At 39.9% G+C, this 19501-nt stretch overlaps 1 protein-coding gene across 7 annotated transcripts; it reads left to right on the forward strand.

Annotated features, from left to right (window-relative positions):
- LOC109824933 (leucine-rich repeat receptor protein kinase EMS1-like) lies at positions 963-18348 on the forward strand. 7 transcript variants are annotated; one of them, XM_020391562.1, is made up of 3 exons: positions 963-1307; positions 14241-17084; positions 18311-18348. In XM_020391562.1, the coding sequence occupies exons 1-2, from the start codon at positions 1261-1263 to the stop codon at positions 17071-17073; spliced, it is 2880 nt and encodes a 959-aa protein (XP_020247151.1). In that variant the 5' UTR covers positions 963-1260; the 3' UTR covers positions 17074-17084; positions 18311-18348. The 7 variants fall into 7 exon arrangements, with proteins under 7 accessions (XP_020247151.1, XP_020247153.1, XP_020247155.1 ...); XM_020391564.1 differs by lacking the exon at positions 18311-18348 and having other exon boundaries at positions 14241-14561; positions 14847-17276; XM_020391566.1 differs by lacking the exon at positions 18311-18348 and having other exon boundaries at positions 14241-14425; positions 14847-17276.

Here is a 19501-nt window from a genome sequence, read left to right on the forward strand (position 1 = left end):
ACTTAGATGATATTATAAAATACTCTCACCCCCTAAATTACCTTTAAAATTAAGACAAATCATACTCCCTTTAAAATTATGATTTAAGAAAAATATTTTATAATTAATAATATCCTTGACTATTTAGGATATTACATTCCAATACTATCCTAAGTAATAATAAATAATAAATTATTTTTTATTACCAATTTAAAGAAATAATCGGCCCTTTATATATAAAGTAAAATTGGTAGTTTGCTATTCAAAACCTCCCATCTGAAAAAATACATCTAATGATGTATTTAATAAAGAATTTTCATGAAAGTAAAACTACCAATAACTAAAATTTCTAATAATCAAATATTTTTAATCCTAATTAAACCATAATTATCCATAATTTAAAATTTTTTATCCTAATAATTTTAAGGAAACATGTTCGAAAATTACAAAGAACATTCTCAAAATCTTAAAAAAACAAATATCCTCTAAAAATTAATAATTACCGAAAAACCTTAAATTGCAAACATATTCTAAAAACTATAAACAACCCCAAAAAATTCAAAAATTAAAACACCCCCAAGCACTACATTCCTATAAAATACATTGTCTAAAGAGTGGCACTACAGGCACACCTTGTGCCACACCCTCAGCCACACTCCCCTCTCTCTGCTACAGTAACCGGGCCCACATGAGATTTATAAATAAATCTCATGTGGGCCCGGTTACTGTAGCAGAGAGAGGGGAGTGTGGCTGAGGGTGTGGCACAAGGTGTGCCTGTATCATTTTTGTTGTCTAAAAGCTGGATGGGGTTTTTGTTTTTTTTCGGATTTGCCATCCACTTTTCAGTTTATCTTCATTTTTACCATTTGAAATTTGTTTTGGGACCAAGGTTATTTTCGAGGGTTCATGCCAACTTTTATCATTTACTGTTCACCCAGCTCCCCTCTTCGGATGAGGACAGCAAAAAAGAAAAAAAAAAAATCTGTCCCTCACCCACTCTCGTACCCCCCATACTCTCTCCCATACCCTCCCTCACCCACAACCACACCTCTTCCACTTGAACTCCTCCGATCCCTGCTCACCTCTTCTCTCCATTTTCTCCCCAGCTCCAACGAACCCATCTCCTCTTCTAACAATTACCCAATCCTCCCTTGCCTCCTCAATCTCATCACTACCTTCAAAACCCACCCCCAATCTCAAAACCAAACCCTAGCCCTCCTCCGATCTCCACCCTTCAAACCGACGAAGGATTTGTTCTGCTCTGCACTGTGGGAGCTGGCCATGGCATCGGCGACGGCGATCTTCTTCATTCCGCTTTTGCCCATTTGGTTGGTTTTTTCTCTCTTTCTAATTGTATATTCATATTTAGTAATGATGCATCCAAATAACCCCTCCCTCACCCAAGGCCCTGCCATTCACATCCCTCCTATCCCATTAAGACGGAAATCTAAGAGATGAGGGAGGGTGTTGGGTGATGTGATTAGAAGCATGGTGAAGATTTGTTTGGGAGATATAAAGAGGAGGTAAGAGGATAAGTGTTCTCTCCTAAAAACCGATCCCTACATCTCAAAAGCCTAAATCCTCCAAAGATTATCATCAAAAGAAGAAGATTTGTGGCTGTATATCATTAACCTTACATGTAAGTATCTTTCATTCAAGAAACTATAACCTTATATTTATTAAAATCTTAGAATCTTGCAATTCTTTTATTTACAATCAAAGGAAATTATAATATAACTGCCTCTAAAAGTGAGTCAACTCTAACCCTAATCGATGAAAATGGCGAGGCAGCAATGAGGGGTTGATTCCTAATGGATATTGTAGTATCCGACCCGAATCTGATCCGTTTGCACCCCTACTGTTTCACTGATACATGCGCTCACTCAAAATTTGTGAAACCTTATAAATTGCTTATCAGTTATTACTGATTTTAATAGAGTTGGCCTACAATTTTGGGATTGTTTGCTTCATAGGAAATTACAACGCTTTATTGTTGTTGTTGCTGTTGTTGTTTGTCTAAAAATTATAGTTACGGTTAACTGAAATCTTTTTTGCAACTGTACGGGCATCTCAATCATGATACTCCTTTGATTTGAACTCACCCCTAATTGATTTGGTAAGGTAGCAAATTGCTGAAGCCAATTGTTAGGGATGTGGATTGACATGGATCTTTGAGGACTTGAACCAAAGCCGACCCGTTTCACCTGAATTTGATTCAGTACATGAGCTGTTTCAAGATTCATGCTTTTGATAATCTAAGCCCAATTGCTTTGGCAAGGTAGCTGAGCTGCAGCAATTTGTAATTAGGGGTTTAAATGTCCAAAATGATCTTAAGAGAGTTGGTCCATTGCTCAAGGCTATTCATCATACACTGAATTTTTGCAATGAAAATATATTTTCCAAAATAATATTGTAATGATTCAAATAATGGATTTGAAGTAGATTTTGCAGCAAATGCTAGCATTTGCTACACTTTCTTTTTGCAGCAAACCAAACGATCCTAAATAGTTTAGATGTCCAATCCTTGTTGCTGGAACTCTCCAACGAGGCGATGATGATTTGCCGCCAATCACCTCAATGGTTTTGGTTATTGGTTAACATGTTAGCCTCATGTCCCCATAAAATTTGAGGGTCTAATAAGCAATTTCAATGATTTGAGGGACTAATATGGAATTTTTGAAGATTTGGGGGACTAATATCTAAAAACCCCTTTTTAGTTATATTTGTAAAAGTAATTTGATAAAAAAGGGATGATGATGATGAAGGATTTTTATTGTTAAAGTTGTTTTTTTCAATCCTCTCGATTAGCATTTTTCTTATGAATTTCTTCTATATCTTTCTTTCACTACTGTGACGCCCCTGGTTCACACAAGGCTGCAGTCCAAGGTGAAACCAAGAATGTCAAACCTACCATGCACCACACCATGCAATAACATGTTTTACCATCATAATTACTATCTCTCTAGTAGAGTCAATAACAGGTGTAGGTACAAAGGCAAGTAAAAGATAACACAAGAGTCAACTGATGAAATAATAGAGATCAGATTAATATTTCACATCTAACATACAAAAATACAAGTCAATATCTGAAATAAATAAACTGGAACTCCTCAACAAGTCTCAAATACATAAAGTCTTGAAAAGAGGAAATAAGGCACACAGACTTTACAACTTCTAGAAATAACTCTCAAAATGTCTAACAGAAGCCTACAGTGGAGCTCAGAAGTAAAATATAACTATAATAGAATAGCTGAAGCTAGAGTGTCTCGCCATCAACCTACGACTCTCCGGGCTTCTGGCTCGTTACTTGAAAGGGGGAGGGATAACGAGCGTCAAAGCGCTAGCGAGCAACATCACAACCAACCCTAAGGAAAAGGGCTCGTTGTATACAGAAAATACGGATATAACATATATATATATATAAAATCACAAATCCTATTTTAGGTATTTGTAACGTGAGCATAAGTACGTCGAGAGAAATAATCCAAACAAGGAAACCCTCATGTATATACCATGTAGCTCAGATTGTAAATACCTATGTATAAGAGGATTTTAGTATTTAGGAAGTTACAAAACGAGCATAGGTACGTCGAGCGAAATAATCCAAACAAGGAAACCCTCATGTATATACCTTGTATCTGAAATTGTACCTCCCTAAATACAAAACCCAAAATCTAATACAAGAACATTAATAACAGAAGGCAACTCATCTCAGACTTAATTACGATGTCGTGTCACAACTCATATAAATGTCGTGTCCAGCCTATGCAAGTATAGTGTCAACCCAAGGTCTAAACTAGTATCCAACACATGGACTAATAAGTAAATGTCCAACACAAGGACTGGAATGGATTATAGTCCAACACGAGGACTTCAATGGATTATAGTCCAACACAAGGACTTCAATGGATTATAGTCCAACACGAGGACTGAACAAACTATGCTAATATCGAAGTGATATGCAATAAGATAAACTTCACAAATTTCACACACGTCTCGGTGTGTAAACTAAACTAGTGTCTGCATGACATCTCACATGAGCTGTTTCAACATTCATGCCTTTGATAATCTAAGCCCAATTGCTTTGTCCAGGCAGCTGAGCTGCAGCAATTTGTAATTAGGGGTTTAAATGTCCAAAATGATCTTAAGCGAAATGGTCCATTGCTCAAGGCTATTCATCATACACTGAATTTTTGCAATGAAAATATATTTTCCAAAATAATATTCTAATGATTCAAATAATGGATTTGAAGTAGATTTTGCAGCAAATGCTAGCATTTGCTGCACTTTCTTTTTGCAGCAAACCAAACGATCCTACATAGTTTAGATGTCCAATCCTTGCTGCTGGAACTCTCCAACGAGGCGATGACGATTTGCCGCCAATCACCTCAATGGTTTTGGTTATTGGTTAACATGTTAGCCTCATGTCCCCATAAAATTTAAGGGTCTAATAAGCAATTTCAATGATTTGAGGGACTAATATGGAATTTTTGAAGATTTGGGGGACTAATATCTAAAAACCCCTTTTTAGTTATATTTGTAAAAGTAATTTGATAAAAAAGGGATGATGATAATGAATGATTTTTAGTGTTAAAGTTGTTTTTTTCCAATCCTCTCGATTAGCATTTTTCTTATGAATTTCTTCTATATCTTTCTTTCACTACTATGACGCCCCTGGGTTCACACAAAGCTGCAGTCCAAGGTAAAACCAAGAATGTCAAACCTGCCATGCACCACACCGTGCAATAACATGTTTCACCATCATAATTACTATCTCTCTAGTAGAGTTAATAACAGGTGTAGGTACAAAGGCAAGTAAAAGATAACACAAGAGTCAACTGATGAAATAATAGAGATCAGATTAATATTTCACATCTAACATACAGAAATACAAGTCAATATCTGAAATAAATAAACTGGAACTTCTCAACAAGTCTCAAATAAATAAAGTCTTCAAAAGAGGAAATAAGGCACACAGACTTTATAACTTCTAGAAATAACTCTCAAAATGTCTAACAGAAGCCTACAGTGGAGCTTAGAAGTAAAATATAACTATAATAGAATAGATGAAGCTAGAGTGCCTCGCCATCAACCTGCGACTCTCTGGGTTCCTGGCTTGTTACCTGAAAGGGGGAGGGACAACGAGCGTCAAAGCGCTAGCGAGTAACATCACAACCAACCCCAAGTATACCATGTAGCTCAGATTGTAAATACCTATGTATAAGAGGATTTTAGTATTTAGGAAGTTACAACATAAGCATAGGTACGTCGAGCGAAATAATCCAAACAAGGAAACCCTCATGTATATATCTTGTATCTGAAATTGTACGTCCCTAAATACAAAACCCAAAATCTAATACAAGAACATTAATAACAGAAGGCAACTCATCTCAGACTTAATTACGATGTCGTGTCACAACTCATATAAATGTCGTGCCCAGCCTATGCAAGTATAGTGTCAACCCAAGGTCTAAACTAGTATCCAACACATGGACTAATAAGTAAATGTCCAACACAAGGACTGGAATGGATTATAGTCCAACACGATGACTTCAATGGATTATAGTCCAACACGAGGACTTCAATAGATTATAGTCCAACACAAGGACTTCAATGGATTATAGTCCAACACGAGGACTGAACAAACTATGCTAATATCGAAGTGATATGCAATAAGATAAACTTCACAAATTTCACACACGTCTCGATGTGTAAACTAAACTAGTGTCTGCATGACATCTCACATGTAATGATGCAGGTTAAACATAAATTTCTAATACTCTTCATTTGAGACGACTCCTCGTTCATATTTAAGCACACAACCACAATAAACAAACATAAACAATATCAGTTAAACTAAAATAACTCAAACAGATTCAAAACTGAAGAAATACAAAAGAAGAAAACTCCTCATTAGTCGACTCATTGGTCGACTCATCAGTCGACTCATAAGTCGACCAGACAAAACACAAAACTAAAGTTTTCTCCCATCAGTCGACTCATTGGTCGACTCATCAGAGTCGACTCATTGGTCGACTGAGCAGAAGATCTCCAGTTTTCTGCTTTCGATGCTTATCTGCAAAAACGTTAAATGAAGTTCTCTTTAATCATGTCCAGTAATATGATTCCGATTCTAGCACATGTATATCAACAGAAACGAAAGATTTACATGTAATATTCTATATTAAAACCCTAAACATATTTATTCATGTTTGAAAATGTATAGAAACCATTAAATCATAATAAAACTCATGTTTAAACCAATTCAGATCTGGATCTAAATTTACAAATTTGTTTGTGAGCTTTATAAACTGAAAACATTCGATTTTCACATCATATACTATAAAGATCTATTTTTATACATAAATAGTGATTTAGGCTCATTAAAAACCAAAATAAAACTAATTAAAAGCATACAAACAGTGGGTGTAGGATTGGGCGAGATGTTACTTGCCTCTGATGTGATGTAAACTCCTGAATCCGATGAGATGACGATTCCCTTCGACAACACCACAAAGATCCGCCAAAAAACTCCTCCAAAATCATCAAAACGAACTAGGGTTTGAGTGGAGAGAGGGGCTAGGGTTTCTCTGGGATTCTGATGGGTTTTTGGGTTATATATATATATATATATATATATATATTACGGTTAAAACCCAAACAAAACCCAACCAAACCCGCAACTGAAAGAAAACCCGAAATCAACCCATCAGTCGACTCATTGGTCGACTCATCATTCGACTCATTAGTCGACTCATGAGTCGACTCATAAGTCGACTGAGCAGACCTAAGTTCTAGATTTCGTGCATGTTTAGCTATTCAGCCAAAACCAACGTACAAAACTCTATGAAATCACCCTCATACATATCTAATGACTTGTTATCAAGTATATTCATGACCTCAAGTCATTTACCACAAATAAAATTATTTATCACTAATAATTCACATATACTTCTAATAAAATACGAGGTTCTACGTTCTTCCCCTCTTAAAAGAATTTCGTCCTAGAAATTCAGAAAGCACATTCAAACAAATAGTATCACTCTAGACGAGCATAAAATGATATTTATATTTAACAATCCAGAATAACTATATTCCCACTCAACCCTTAATCAAATGGAACTAGTACGTCTGGCGAAAAATCCAAACAAGAAACCCCCACATATATACCATGTGTTCCAAAAGATTAAAAATTGAGCAGAAATATCCTCATCCTAGCGTTAAATCTAAATATAATCACACAAATACTCACGCACATAAATCAATGCACTTCCTCAATAAATACAGGAAGTAGCGCTACATACCACCTTCGTGCTCTCGAAAAATCATATTCGATGTCTACACTTAACCATCTAAAATATAAATACCCCAACTTAACCCCTAACTAAGTGGAACAAGTACATCGAGCAAAAAATCCAAACAAGGAACCCCTCATATATATACCCTATGTTCCAAGTACTTAGGAGATAAGTGGTAATATCCTCATTTTAACGTTAAGTATAAACATCAACTTAATTGAATCTATAAGACCTATATAAGTCATACAAGAAGGTTTAATTTACCTCCTCAAATAGGTGTGGATAGTCACGACGCATGTCTTCTTCGCGCTCCTAAGAAATCTCCTCAACGCCTCTTCGGTTCCACTTAACTTTTACTAAAGGAATCACTTTGTTTCTAAGCCTCTTCTCCTCCCTGGCAAGAATACCAACTGGAATCTCCATAGTAGTCAAATTCTCCTGAAGCTAAATCTCGGGTGCATCCAATACTCGCTGCTGCTCCTCATCATGCAAGTGTTTCTTTAGCATAGAAACATGAAATACATTGTGTATACTAGACATCAATGCTGGAAGATCTAGTCTGTATGATACAACTCCAATACGCTCCAAAATCCGGAAGGGTCCAATATATCTCGGTGCAAGCTTCCCCCGTCTTCTGAATCGCTGAACGCCTTTCATAGGTGATACCTTCAGCATAACCGCATCTCTAACCTGAAACTCCAAGGGTCTTCGTCTCTTATCTGCATAGCTCTTCTGCCGACTCTGGGCGGCTAGAATCCTCTCTCTGATCAAGGCTACCTTCTCAGTAGTCTGCCTTACTATCTCTGGTCTAAGTATTAAGCTATCCTCCGGTTCTCTCCAATATATCGATGATCTACAAGGTCTCCCGTACAATGCCTCATATGGGGTCATACCGATCGTCGCTTGATAACTATTGTTATAAGCGAACTCTATCAATGGAATATGCTCCTCCCAGCTACCCTGAAAGTCAATGACATAAGCCCGCAACATGTCCTCTAACACCTGGTTCACCCTCTCTGTCTGACCATCTGTCTGTGGGTGGAATACACTACTGTAAGATACCCTGTTGCCGAACGAATCCTGAAAACTTCTCCAAAAATGTGAAGTAAACACTGAACCTCTGTCTGACACGATCGTGTCTGGAACTCCATGAAGTCGAAGTGAAGTAAACACTGAACCTCTGTCTGACACGATCGTGTCTGGAACTCCATGAAGTCGAACTATCTCCCGAATAAATATCCTCACGTATGCCTCGGCACACGATCGTGTCTGGAACTCCATGAAGTCGAACTATCTCCCGAATAAATATCCTCACGTATGCCTCGGCGGTATAAGTAGTCCTCATTGGAATAAAATAGGCTGACTTCGTTAACCGATCCACAATCACCCAAACGGAGTCGTTCCCCTTCTTCGACTTCGGCAACCCTATAATAAAATCCATAGAAATGTCCGCCTACTTCCACTCTGGGATGGGTAAAGGCTGAAGTGTTCCTGCCGGTCTCTGATGCTCTACCTTCACCTGCTGACAGGTAAAACACTTAGCCACATACTCTGTAATCTCTCGACGTATACCACTGCACCACAAGTGTCTCTTCAAGTCCTTATACATCTTAGTGGTTCCTGGATGTACTGTATACCTAGTACGATGTGCCTCATCAAATAATTCTCTTTTCAGCTCGGCACTGGATGTCATAACTAGCCTACCCTTCATCCGTAGACCTCCATCCACTCTAATGGTCCAATCAGCCTTAGGCTCTTTGGAAATCTCCTCCTTTCAGATTTGAATCCAAGAGTCTTCTAGCTGAGCTCAAACTACTCTGGTACTCCAAGATGGCTGAACTGACATAGCTCCCAAAAATACACTGGCTCCACCAATCTCGGGTCTAAAATCAAACTGGCTAAGAGTAAGAAGATCTCTATACAATGAACACCTCAAAGCCGTAACCCGATGTCGACGCTTCCTACTCAAAGCATCTGCTACGACGTTCGCCTTCCCGGGATGATACTAAATCACGAACTCGTAGTCCTTGATAAACTCAATCCATCTCCTCTGTCTCTAGTTGAGTTCCTTCTGAGAGAAAAGATACATCAGACTCTGGTGGTCTGTGAACAACTCAAACTGTACTCCATACAAATAGTGCCTCCACGATTTCAATGCAAATACCACTGCTGCTAACTCTAAATCATGAGTGGGATAGTTCTGCTCATGCACCCTCAACTGCCGTGATATATACGCTACTACTCTCTGAGTCTGCATCAATACGCCTCCTAAACCTGCTAACGATGCATCTGTGTAGACGACGAACGTCCTGTCGCTACTCGGAATAGTCAAAACTGGTGCTGAAGTTAACTTAGTCTTTAAGATATCAAAGGCCTTCTGGCATTCTATACTCCAAATGAACTATACACCTTTCTTCGTAAGGCGTGTAAGTGGCATTGAAATCTTCGAGAAGTCCTGGATGAACTTCCTGTAATAGCCGGCTAAGCCCAAGAAGCTACGAATCTGTATCACCGTCTTCGGTGGTTCCCAATCAAGAACTGCTATCACCTTAGCCGGATCCACTGCTACGCCCTCCCTACTGATGATGTGGCCAAGAAATCTGACTTCTGAAAGAGAAAATTCATACTTGCTGAACTTGACATACAACTGATGCTCCTGTAGAGTCCTCAAAGCTAATCGTAGGTGCTCCTCGTGGTCTGCCTCCGATCTCGAATAAATGAGAATATCATCGATAAAAACAATCACGACCTGATCTAAGAAGGGACGGAAAACCCGGTTCATCAAGTCCATGAATACCGCGGGTGCATTAGTCAGTCCGAATGGCATGATCATGAACTCGAAAGATCCATATCGAGTAAGAAAGGCGATCTTGGAAATATCCATCTCCCGAACCCGCAACTGATGATAACCAGAACGAAGATCAATCTTCAAGAAGAACTGCGCTCCCAGCAGCTGGTCGAACAAGTCATCAATCCTAGGCAATAGGTACTTATTCCGGATAGTGACATTGTTCAACTCCCTATAATCAATGCACAATCTTATACTACCGTCCTTCTTCTTCACGAAGAGGACTGGTGCGCCCCATGGAGAATAACTCCGACGAATAAAACCCTGAGCTAATAACTCATCCAACTGGGTCTGAAGCTCCCTCATCTCAGTTGGTGCCATGCGATAGGGTGCGCGGGATATTGGGGCTGTGTTTGGCTGTAACTCAATACAGAACTCAACCTCTCTCACAGGAGGTAATCCAGGTATGTCCTGAAAGATATCCTGATACTCTGAGACAACTCTAGTCTCCAATAAATTAACACCCTGATCCCGTCGCATCACCTCCTCGATGTACGCCAGAAATGACTCCGTAAAACGGTTGTCCTGAGAGGTTGCCATAATCATCTCGGACCCATCGGACGCCCGCAAATTGACTGTCTTCGCAAAGCAGTCAATACTAATATGGTAGGAAGACAACCAATCCATACCAATGATGACATCGAACTCGGCCATATGCAACACTATCAAATCAACCACGAACTCCGACTCATCTAGACTGATAGTACACCTCCTACAAATGCTCTCCAGAAGCGATATCTCACCTAAAGGGGTGGAAAATGATAAAAGGGTGTCTAATGGCCGTGCTACGAGCTAGAGTCTAGACATAAAATCATACGAAATGAAGGAATGCGAAGCTCCCGAATCGAAGAGAACACGGGCGGGAAAAGAATTCACAAGAAACGTACCCTCCACCACTGCTCCGCTAGCTCCATGATTACACGGCACTACCGCATATCCCCTGCCAGTGGCTGGAGACTGCTCTGCTACTAGTGCTGGAGAATATGTCACTATCTGCCCCTGAGGAACCTCCTGAACTGCACGAATATGCCCCTCCGTCCTCTGTGCTGCTGGCGGTGCCTCAAGTCTCGCCTGCTGGCCCTGAACTCTGCTCTGCTGTCGTTGCTGCTGCTGGTTCGGGCCCTTGCCATGCTGAGCTCCTGCTGGTGCGCTACGACACTCCGATGCCTTATGTTTGACCTTGCAACAATTAAAACAAACTCCCTAAAACTTGCGCTACTGATGCGCTCTCTGATCATGCTGGAGTCCCTTCTTATGAGGACCTTGCTGCTGCTGTTGGGATCCAGAAAAAGGCCTCTTCTTCTTCCCCTTATCCCCGGTCTGCCCTGCCTTGGTCTTCCCTTATCCTTCTGAAACATGGTAGTCTCAATCTCCTGAGAAGTGGCGGCCTCGGCTACCTCCCGAATTGAGAAGAACTTCCTCGAGATGAGATAACGACGGAGATTAGGGCGAAGCCCTGCTAGGAACATCTGAGCATGTCGCTCTCCTGTCTGCCACATGCCCGTGAAGTGCAGCAACTCCATAAATCTGCTCTCAAAATCTACCACTGACATATCCCCCTGAGTCAGCTGGGACAACTCAAGCTCCTTCCCAGTCCGTGCTGCAGAAGAAATATATTGCCCATCGAATAAATAAACAAAGTCCTCCCAGGTGAGGGTCATCCGGTGTTCTGGAGGTCGAATCATCGGAATCATCGCCTTTCGCAACATTCACCTCATTGGCCTTCGGGCCCTTATTCTTGCTATTCTCCTTTTCTTTGACTTTCGGGCAGTCTCTCTTCCAATGTCCCTGCTCTTTGCAGAATGCACATTGGTTCTTTCCAAGCTGGTGACGACCTCTTGACTTTGACCTCCCTCTATTTCCACCTTTCTGATATGAGCTTCTACCTCTCGTCGACAAGGCCTCTCCTGAAATACTAGCGCGGGAAGTCTCCTTATCCTTTCTCCTCAAATCATAGTTCGTCAATGCGTTAGTCACTTCACTATAAGTGATAGAAGATCTCCCGTTCAGCAACGTAAGCACGAAGGTATCATACTCCTCATCCGGTAAGGAGCCCAAAAGAATAATAGCCTTGTACTCATCTGTGATCTTCTCATCCACGTTCGCCAAGTCCGACAACAACTTAGTGTAGTTGTTCACATGAGCCGCAAGCGAGGTGTCTCTGGACATCTGAAATCTGAATAATCTTCGCAGCAAGTGCAACCTGTTCTCAACACTCTTCGTAAGATACTTGTTGTTGAGAATCTCCCACATCTTTTTTGCAGACATCACCCCAATCACATCATATTACAGTTCCTGTTCCAAACAGGACCTGATCACCCCGCAAGCATTTCGATTCATCTTTTTCCATATCGCCTCTTCATATTTAGGTGGCCTCACATCGACCATGATGGTCTCCTCCAGATTTTGAGCATTGAGCACATCTTGTACGTCGCTCATCCATAAACCAAAATTGATCTTGCCGTCATATTTCACTACACTAATCTTAGTGTTCTGAAAACCCACTTGAACTGTGCCTGTCATCTTGCTGCTTTCGCCAACTTCTTCACCCATAATCACAAATTCCAAATTGTAGAGAAAAATCCAAACTTTAAAAAGAATAAGAAATTACCCAACTGAACCCTAGATTGGATTCCAAATAGAACGCCTAACCACATGAGGAAAGCGAGATCTTCAACGGGAACTTCAAACCCTAACTCCACCGAAGCCTGGAACTCCAAGAACCAAGCTTCCAACTGAATCTTCCTCCACCTAATCCAAAACCCTAGATCTGAAATCTGAGCTCTGATACCACTTGTCGCGCGCCTATGCGGAAGCGTTGCACGCACACACAACGAACTTGAGATCACGGAAGAAGAAAGCCACACACTTCCACAAACCAAGCCAATTACGACAAATCAAACCAAACATAGAGATATACGTGGTTCGGCAATTGCCTACGTCCACGGGGAGAGGATGGGGAGATTTTACTATATGGAGGAGAAATACAACGGGTTACAACTCACAAAATCACTCAAATATAACCCTAACCAAAGCTCTCAACTCCCTCACAATATCCCCCTCTCAAAGTGCTCAAAACAATGCTAATTCTCTCCTTTTCTCTCCTTAAGAAATCCTAAAAAACGTGGTCCTATTTATAATAAAACACAATCCCAAACAAAGGAGGATTCCCATACAAAGGAGGATTCTAAAAACGAGTCTGCCACACCCTGCACCATGGGTGTGGCAGAGGGTGTGGTGCAGGACAGATTTTGCCACACCCTGCACCGTGGGTGTGGCAGAGGGTGTGGTGCAGGACAGATTCTACCACACCCATGGCAGACACCACACCAGGGTGTGGTGGAGTCTGTTTTGGGTTATTCTTCACATTTTTCATAATTCCTTCGCCGTTTTCACATGTGTTGTTACTAGATTTCTACAGGACGTTTTAATTGTCATGGTGCAGTGAGTATGCATTCTTCATTCTCCCCGCGTTACGCGGGGTTTTTTTGCTAGTTATGGAAGTGTTGCAATGTGCTACTTCTCAGCACCGGTGCATTAAGGAACTTCCATACCAATGTTTTTAGGTTTAAGGGCACACGGACCTCGTTTAGTACGACATTTTTGAACTCGTTACCTCTCTAGTTTCAAGTCGGCAGATAGAACCCCTGAGTGATATTTTTCTACTCTTTTACCCCTGAAAGTAAACTACATTTTCACCCAGGTAAAAGTACATACATGGGTAATAGCAACTTCATTAAAAGAGTAATTAAAAAAAAAGTTCGCTCAGGGGGTCTACAAGTTCAAAACTGCAGGAGTAATAAGTTCGAAATGGGCGGGCTATGTGCAATTAAGCAAAGAAAAGAAGCAATTAAGCAAAGAAAAGAAGAGCATTCAGCACCACTACTTTCTCTTGGGAAAGATTGTCAATAGAATTGACTCGTTGACAGATGCAACCAACTTAAGACTCCACAATTAGCAGTGCATCTTCCAGAAGCATGCCCACAAAAAAGACTCAGTCCACAAAGACTGCTCTCAGGTTTATAAGTAGTCCTCAGGTTTACAGAGAACCCATCTTTTTTTTCCTATTCCGTAATGGAGAGATTCCTTAACCTCCTCCTCGTCTTCTGCTTCAGCCATCTATGCTTGGCTTGCCAAGATAACGAGAGGCAAGCTCTTCTTACCTTCAAGCAAAGCCTAACTGATGACTGTAATCTGCTTTCAAATTGGAGAGGTGCTGACTGTTGCAGATGGAGAGAAGTGGGTTGCAGCAAAAAGGAGGGAAACGTAATCAAACTCAGCATTGGTCGCCTAACCGATGGTCAGTGTTACGTCTCTAGCAACTATTTCGATCACTCTTTGTCTACCTTGAAATATTTGCAGCATCTGGACTTAAGTAACGTGACATTCTCCTCGGGTGATATCCAGCAACTTGTTGGTTCCTTCACAAACTTGAGGTACCTCAACCTCTCGGGAACTGGTCTTTCTGGTAAAATTCCACACGATCTTGGAAACCTCACGTACCTGAAATATCTTGACATGTCCAGTGTGGACCTAACTCGAGCAACTGATTGGGTTCTTTTTGTTAGAAATCTCCCTTCTCTCTCTGTATTGAAACTGTCTCGGTGTAATTTGCCTTCTCCTCCTCTTGCTTCCGCTTCTTCTCCAAATGGCAATATCCCGTCTATCACAACACTTGATCTTTCGGGAAATTCTTTCGCTGATGGCGCTATATTTGACAGGTTTCTGCTCAGCCTTAGCAGCAGTCTCGTTCATCTCAATCTCTCTTCTTGCTCAATGAACGGGCCATTTCCTCGTTCCTTGAAGAACTTGACCTCTCTCAGAGTTCTTGATCTCTCCTATAACTATTTCAATGGGTCCCTTCCAAAGAGTCTCGGCAACCTCTCTCAGCTGGAAGCCTTAGATCTCACTGGCAATTTCTTACTTGGGTCTATCCCTGGAATACTCCAGCACCTCTGCAATTTGCGCAGCTTACTGCTCTCACGAAATTATTTATCTGGGAACATGTCTCGTATGCTAGAAGGTGAAACAAGATGCAAGAGATTTACTTTGGAGGAATTGGATTTGTCGTTTAACCAACTAAATGGGAGCTTACCTGATTGGGTTTGGCAAATGCAACACCTGAGCACACTCGATCTTTCTTATAACTCGTTAGATGGCGTTATTTCAGATACTCAGTTTGTCAATATGACAGAACTCAAAATTTTAAGGCTTTCTGGCAACAGGTTAATTTTTAACACGGCCTCCACCTGGGTTCCTCCTTTCAAGCTAAATATTATAGATTTGGGATCTTGCAGACTGGGGCCTCGGTTTCCTACATGGCTTCGGACACAAAGAGGATTTCAGTATTTGAACATATCAAATGCATTTATTTTCGATAAGATCCCCAGTTGGTTTTGGGATGCATCTTATGCCGCTGATCACTTGAAGTTATCACATAACAAGATAAGTGGTGATATTCATTCGTCGCTGAAATTTCTTAGCGCCACGACCATCGACATATGCTTCAATCTGTTTCAAGGAAAACTGCCTTCACTGAACTCTAATGTAAAAAATATTTTTCTGGATGACAACTTATTTTCAGGAGATACTCAACCAATCTTAAATGCGGAAATGCTGAATTTGAGGGATGTTACACTTTCAAAAAACCTTCTGTCCGGTGAAATTCCCTCCGCTATATGCAACTTCTCATCCATGCAACTCCTCGACCTCTCTAATAACAACATATCAGGAAATATTCCGGAATGTCAGTCAAACAAAGATTCGCCACCGTCACCTTATGTTATAAATTTGGCAAACAATTACCTCAGCGGTTCAATTCCTCAGTGGATGGCGGGTCCAGTTCCTCAATTGACAGCTGAATCCCATTTGACAGAATTACGTCTGAACAATAACAGTTTCGATGGTGAAATCCCTTCTTTCTTGAGATATTGTAACCGTATGACTATTCTTGATCTTGGAGAAAACAAGTTAACTGGGAAAATACCATCATGGATTGGAGAGGGTCTTTCATCTCTGAAATTTCTTCGCTTGCGCTCAAATATGTTAACGGGCAAAATCCCACAACAACTATCATATCTTACTTCTCTTCAAATGTTGGATCTGGCGCAAAATAATCTATCAGGAACCATACCAAATTCATTTAAGAATTTTAGTGCAATGACCAAAGTAAACAGGACAGTAGAAGGTATCATCAGCTATAGAGATGGTGCATCTCCTTCTGTGGAAATTGCATCGTCGAAATTTGAAGAGATAATAGAGGTGGAAATAAAAGGGAGACAACTTGACTACACAAAAACACTCTCTCTGGTTATGGTCCTCGATCTTTCATGCAATAACTTATCTGGAGAAATCCCGATAGAACTGATGGACCTCATCGGTTTGCAGAGCTTGAACTTATCAAAGAACCAGTTGGAGGGATATATTCCTGATAAGTTTGGCGGCATGGCACAACTGGAAGCTCTTGACCTGTCGATGAACCACTTATCCGGAAAAATTCCTGGGAGCATAGTTTTATTGACCGCATTAAGTTACCTGAATCTTTCTCATAATGACTTGTCAGGTAGAATTCCATCAGGCAACCAGATTCAGACTCTCACAGATCCATCCATTTATGCTGGAAACAGTGATCTTTGTGGATCCCCGCTACCCAGATGCCCAGGCGATGAACACTCCAGGGTTCCAACTCAAGGTGCAGATGCTGAAGATGAAGACGGCGATTCAGATATGTTCGAGCTGTATCTCGGCATGGGCATAGGATTTGCGGTCGGGTGGTGGGTTATCTGCGGAGCATTTATTTTCAAGAACTCCTGGCGGGTTGCATGTTTTCAGTACTACGATGATATGGAAAACAATTTTATTGTGAAAATGGATACTTTGCGAAGAAGGCCGAGATTGAGCAACTTCAGGGTCAGGGACGAAGGGCGAGTTACTAATATTATACATTGAGCTTACTTTTTGTGAGTATATCTGAATTATTGTGTTCTGAGTTCAGCAATGTCTTCCTAGTTGATGTTCTTGTGTTTGTCATCTCTCTTCTATGTTGTTTCCTAGATAAACTAAGGATTTCCCTGATCCTATGTACTGTGTTCTATTGAAACTTAGAATCATCAAACATTACGGTTTCCTGATATGAGCTTCAGGTTTCAAGAGGTCATGGGTACAAACATTATAAGCGACAGTTTAAATAAGGAAACCCCACTTAACTTTCAAGATTAAGAAAACCCCCTTAACTTCCAAAATGTCAGAAAGTCCCCTGAAGTATATGGATTATCACAACCCCCTCTGGCCCCGCAAAAAAAATTCAGATTTTATTAGAAAACTCTTTTCCACTTTGAGATTTAATTGGAAAAACCCTTAATTTAGGGTGTTTCTCATAAATATAAAGTTACAGAGCGTTTTATAATAAACCCTACATTTAAGAGCCCTGTTTATTCTATTTTGTCAACTTTCAGCCATCTGAAAAAAAAAACCCATTATCAGGGGAAAGAAACAGTTCAAAAGCTTAAAGTCAAATAGTGCCACAGTTTGTTCGAGAAAATGCTTCAATGATGGTGTGAGGGATGTTAAATATTGCATAGATAGCCTCTTTGTTTAGTCCTACACCGGGTAGAGTAATAGAACAATGCTACTCACATTGTATATATAGACCACAATACTAATAAATACAAATATCGTTTTTCTCTTGATTTACTCTATTTCTAACATGGTATTAGAACTATTCAATCAATTCCTTCCTTAAATCCCAACCCCACAAATCTAATCCGCACCACCGTGCATCAGATCTGCACTATCAAATTTGCACCAACGTGCATCAGACCTACACCAACGTGTACCAGATCTGCACCAACATGCATCAGATATGCACCATCGTGCATCAGATCTGCATCACCGTGCACCAGATCTGCACCATCGTGCACCAGATCCACACGACATGCACCCGATCTACACCAAAGCTCGACCAATAGAGCCAAAACCGCAACACGTGCATCAGATCTTCATAGATCTTATGCCAATCACTTGGCTCATCAAACAGATCTTCATAGATCTTACGCCAATCATTTAGCATACCAACTAGATCTTCATAGATCTTATGCCTGTTGACCTTCTTGTTTTGATAATGATTTACAAACAATTTACTTCTAATGTTGTTTGTCTAGTGATTGTGTTTTTGTATCAATTGTAGACAAACAACATGTTGGAGGATGGATGGATTGCGCCATAACAATCTTATCAAATGGAGGTTGGCGGAATAGTGGGTGAAGCCTATGCAATTCAAGTTGAAGATCCAAGTTCTAGCTTCATCCGTAATGTGTACCAAGTCAAGCTTATTGAAGATCAAGATCCAGCTTGGGTAACATTAGTTTAGGTTTATATTATGTGTGTTGGTACTTTAAGCTCAATCATATATACACACACATTATATTGGTTTCCTTGTATATATATATAGTTATATATATATATACACAACACAAGTTTTAAGTTTACATATATGTTTGGTTTCTATGTATATATATAGTTATATATATACATACATAGTTTGAGTTTTCATGTTCATAAATATGAAATCACATATTTCATATTTATTGTTGTGTTTTTAGAAAATATTGCATAGAATATGTATATTTGTGAAAATATTGTGTTTCTAGTTTATAGACTTTATAACAATAGTTTACATCTTTCTTTAAGTCTACAAAATTATTTTGTAAAGTTTCAAAACATGGTTTAGCCAAAATATTAAAATTCATATGTTTACATTTTCATGTTTTGGACTATTTTACAAAATGATGATATTTTACATTTGGGGAGTCTTTTTTAAAAACCAGCTTTTGTAACATGTTTATTATCATGTTTACAATTATTTTCCAAAGTTTTATATTTTTTGGAGTTTATTTGATATTTTTAAACCCAGTTTAAAGTTAAGTTTTTCTGTGCACTTCAGGTCTGTGCATGTTTAGTCGACTTATTAGTCTACTCATAAGTCGACTCACGAAGTGCAGCACAGTTATAATTTTTCTTCTGCTGAGTCGACTCATATAAGTCGACTCATAAGTCGACTCATAAGTCGACTTATGAAAGAGCCATTGCATAGTAACGGCTAGTTTCCAGTAGTGTTTTCTGGGGGCTTTTTTGTCTTTTTGTTGGGGTTTTTGCTGATGTTTTGGGTTCCTATATATACCGCCTTTGCTCTCATTTTTGGGACAACTAAGAAAATATTTTAATCAAGTTTAACAAGGGTTTAAGTTTTGTTTAAGTGTGTTTAAAAGCTTTTAAGCATTTTTGAGTTTGAGTTTGTGAAGATAATTTCACAAGAGCAAGTGGAGATCATCTTTTGGTGTTTGAGCATTCACTCTTCTCCCTCTCTCTTGTTATCTAT

This window comes from Asparagus officinalis, chromosome 10 (assembly GCF_001876935.1).
Source record: "Asparagus officinalis chromosome 10, Aspof.V1, whole genome shotgun sequence".
NCBI lineage: Eukaryota > Viridiplantae > Streptophyta > Magnoliopsida > Asparagales > Asparagaceae > Asparagus > Asparagus officinalis.

Coding starts and splice junctions, on each gene's coding strand:
- LOC109824933 (XM_020391562.1), top strand. CDS start 1,261: ATGGCATCGGCGACGGCGATCTTCTTCATTCCGCTTTTGCCCATTTG. Junction 1,308..14,240: donor ATTCCGCTTTTGCCCATTTG/GTTGGTTTTTTC, acceptor CTTCTGCTTCAG/CCATCTATGCTTGGCTTGCC.